The sequence below is a fragment of the Apaloderma vittatum genome, unplaced genomic scaffold (genome assembly GCF_000703405.1).
Source record: "Apaloderma vittatum isolate BGI_N311 unplaced genomic scaffold, ASM70340v1 scaffold13947, whole genome shotgun sequence".
NCBI lineage: Eukaryota > Metazoa > Chordata > Aves > Trogoniformes > Trogonidae > Apaloderma > Apaloderma vittatum.
Window position 1 is genome coordinate 80,857 of NW_009726832.1, and position 3,628 is coordinate 84,484.

At 39.9% G+C, this 3,628-nt stretch overlaps 1 protein-coding gene across 2 annotated transcripts in view; it reads left to right on the forward strand.

Annotated features, from left to right (window-relative positions):
- MAPK10 (mitogen-activated protein kinase 10) overlaps window positions 1–3,628 on the forward strand; it is a 78,461-nt gene that overhangs the window by 69,967 nt on the left and 4,866 nt on the right. For both annotated transcript variants that reach the window (XM_009873446.1, XM_009873447.1), the window contains exons 10-11: window positions 1,805–1,868; window positions 2,428–2,505. In XM_009873446.1, the coding sequence (XP_009871748.1) occupies window positions 1,805–1,868; window positions 2,428–2,505 (142 nt within the window). The remainder of the gene's footprint in view (window positions 1–1,804; window positions 1,869–2,427; window positions 2,506–3,628) is intronic.

Genomic DNA, 3,628 nt, shown 5'->3' on the forward strand with positions numbered 1-3,628 from the left:
AGAATCTGTCCTCTTATTTCTCTCTGGGGGAGAAATACCCCTGTTTTTCTGGGGAAGACATAAAAAGAATTTACACTTGGTAGGAGCAATTTTACCCACAGCCTGCTTTTTGTAAGCCCTCCCTGATGCTTTTAGAAGGAAAGATACTTGCAGGATATTCTTGTCCAGCTTGGTTTACCTGCTTTCCTTCCACCCGACAGAGTAGAAGTGGGTCTGTCACTGTGATTCAGACTACAGCTCAACCAAACATCTCCCCTACTGCTACCACAAAAGCCAAGAGCCAGCTGTGCAGTGGAGCTGACAGCCCCTGTAAGTCTCCCTTAAATTCCTAGCCCTGCAGGATTCCTTTGGCTTCTCCAGCTTTCTCTGCTTTGCCCTGGTAGGGCCTCAGGGCTGGCCGAGTGGCTGAGCAGTAGTCTAGCAGGCTCAGCTGGAGGAGAGGGATTTACTTTCCATATGCCAAGTAAGAGAACAGCTGCACTGGCTTAGGACTCAGACTTCTTATGTGGCTGTGTCTTATCTCACTGACATAGAAAACCTCAGGTACACCTGCTGAGGCCTTGCACTCACTTTAACTCATGGCACATGTTTTACATTCCCTGTTGGCACCTTCTAATGTATGAGACTTGGCTATTTAGGACTTCACCTAATTCCTTTGTCTTTAGCCCCAGTACAAAAGACACTCTGCAGGAATTTATCCTGGTTTCAGTAGACTTGTCCAGTTCAGCTATCATATAATTTTCCTTGTCCACGTTGCATCACTGAGCTACTGATTTTTCAGTTGTATCTGTAGGATGTAAAACCACTGATGGTGTTAGAGACCTGAGGGCAAATTGTCAACTTCTTAGTGAATCAGAAAACAGCTTGGTAAACAGGACTTTAATAGTAGCATGTTTGGAAAGGGACACAACGGCTGAGTGCCCAAGATGCAAGTCAGAGGAAATACTTATGAGTGAGAAAAGTATTGTAGATCTTGTTTCCATCTTCATTAGATACTCTTACATCAGATGCTGAAGCTTCTCAGTAGAAGGAAGGAGAAGGGAGAGTCCTCTGCCTTGCTTGGCTGCTGTATTTGGCAGCTAACATCAGGAGAGACAATGAACATGTGGCTTAGTTGCCCAATGAAAGCAGGTATTCAGGCTTTCAGAAACTCTAGTTGTCTTTACCTCAGTGAATTCCAGGATCTGCTATTTCTGTGACATTCTCATCAACTAAAAATAACAGTAAAAAACAAAAACAACCAAACTTTCTGGTTGAAGCAAAGTTACTTAAAATTATGTATACTGGAAAACTTGAGAATTTGGAACATGCATCAGAAATTCTGTCAAGGAGATTTACTTCAGAATTAGAGTTACTCTGAGGAGTTTGTACAGGAGCAAATATGATGTCTCTTTAGTCAAGGCAACTTAAAAATTAATATAGTAATATTGCTACTAATTAATAAGAATTGGTATTCTGGTACTCTGACAGTACTATCTTTGCCAGTGCAAACAATCTGTGTGTGGAGTTTCTGGGCTCAGTATAAGTGCAATGGCATTGCTGACCTGAGTTCTACTTCAACTGCAACTATGCCTCTTGTTGAAAAGAAGAAAAGGGAGAAATATATTGATTTCTTCTACGTAAAGCATTCATTTCAGAAGTATTAACTACTTTAATTTTCAGATGTGTTTCATGTGGTTTTGCATGTACAGAATGGATAACAAAGAGGGAGAAGAGAATTCATCTTTACTTAAATAATTACTCTTAATTGCTTACAACATAACAGACAACAGACAACAACTAAATACCTGTTTCTCTCCTGCAGCCTCCTCCTCAGATATATGATAAGCAGCTGGATGAAAGGGAACATACAATCGAGGAATGGAAAGGTAATCACAATTTAGGAAGGGGCATTTCAGTGGCAAAACTGACATCTCCTACTGCTGCATGTGTCTGTAAAAGAATTCCTCTGACATGAAGAACTGACACTAGCCCTACAGACAGGTGCTTTGGTAGGAAAAATACAAGAAACGTCCTGAGGACTGTCATTATCTATACATAAGGTGTAGATTCCAGTGCTTTACTGAAATCCAAGGACATCATCTGGAGAACAGAATGCTGTTCATCAGGATGATGCATCTGCATTTTAACCAGGGTAAAAAGCACCTGTATTAGTGTGCTATTTAATTTCTAGATAGTGCAGCATTAAACAATTCGTGTGTTCTAGTTTAACCTTATTTTCTCAATTCAGCTCCAGAAAGAGATGATAGGAGAAGAGAGGAATGGAGGAGAGGCCTTCAGCAAGTGGAGCTGTTAGACTTAGGAAAACAAAGTAGGAGAGACCTGGGGAGCTCATGGGAGGGCTAGAGCTCTGGTTCATGACAGTTGTTTTGTCCCTGAGCACGGGCACTGGTTCCTGTTTGTAACTGTTGCAATTCTCCCTTCCAGAACTCATCTACAAAGAAGTAATGAATTCTGAAGAAAAGACTAAAAATGGTGTAGTAAAAGGACAGCCTTCTCCTTCAGGTACTCAGCCCCATTGAATAACTGATGTGTTTTCTGTACTGACAAAAGGAGAATGGAGTTAGTTGAAGCACTTGGGTTACACTTGGAGTTATGTAGACCAGTTAAGAATTTTTTATTGAATTCCAGTGCTTCTAATGTGTTGATTTTGATTAATTGCTCTCCAGTGACATGTTAATACTTAAAAATTAGTCTGCTTCCTATTTTAGATAGTAGTTCTCCTGGTATTTTCTATGTAAAGATCTGTGGTTGCAAATTACTCCTGTGGGTGAGGAGGCTTATGTCACACTATTATTATTATACTGCTTATGGACGGATAACTGACCAATACTTTGCAGTAGATATAAGTAAAATTGGTGATGTTAGCACGTATCCATGCGTTGGACATGCAATACTGCACCACTCTCTGGTGTAAGCATCTGGTACCTATTCTGGTGGTTTGTCCTTTCAGATGTCTGATAACATCAAAACAGCTTGCTCACAAGCCTAATTGACATTTTGATGAGAAGGGAAAGTTGTCTTCAAACATAGATTCTTAAAGACCTGTCACAAAAAAGTCACAACTAATTTTTACCTGCGGAAAATTCACAGCAGTCTTTTCACAGCAGTATTTTTCACAGAAATGCAGAGTGCCAGTACCAATAAGTACGTATCTGTGAAGGTATGGTTTCACTGACAGATATGAAGGGCCCAGACTTTAAGCAAGGTGTTCCAGTACAATTCATTGGTAAAACTACCTTCTGCAGAACCTTTCCTCAAAGTAAAATCACTTCATTCAGTGTTCCATCTTCAGAGATAATTTTTTTTTTTTTTGCATTCTCATTTTTCACTTGCTGCTGAGCTAACAATATTAGAACAAGAATGCATCATTAGTAACTGACAGGACAACGGAAAACATTGCAACAATGGAGGAAGCTAATAGAATGCTCAATGATAATAATAGAGTGCTAGCACTGAACTTGGATTTTGGCATTGGTGAAGTAAGATATTAAAAATAATCCATTGTATTCTTGCCAAGTAGCAAACAAAGTATAGGACTTGCAGACTTAATTTACTGAACTACTGTACTACCACTGAAAAGAAATCTGGGGCCCTGCCAAGTATCTGATAAATCCTCATCCTTAAG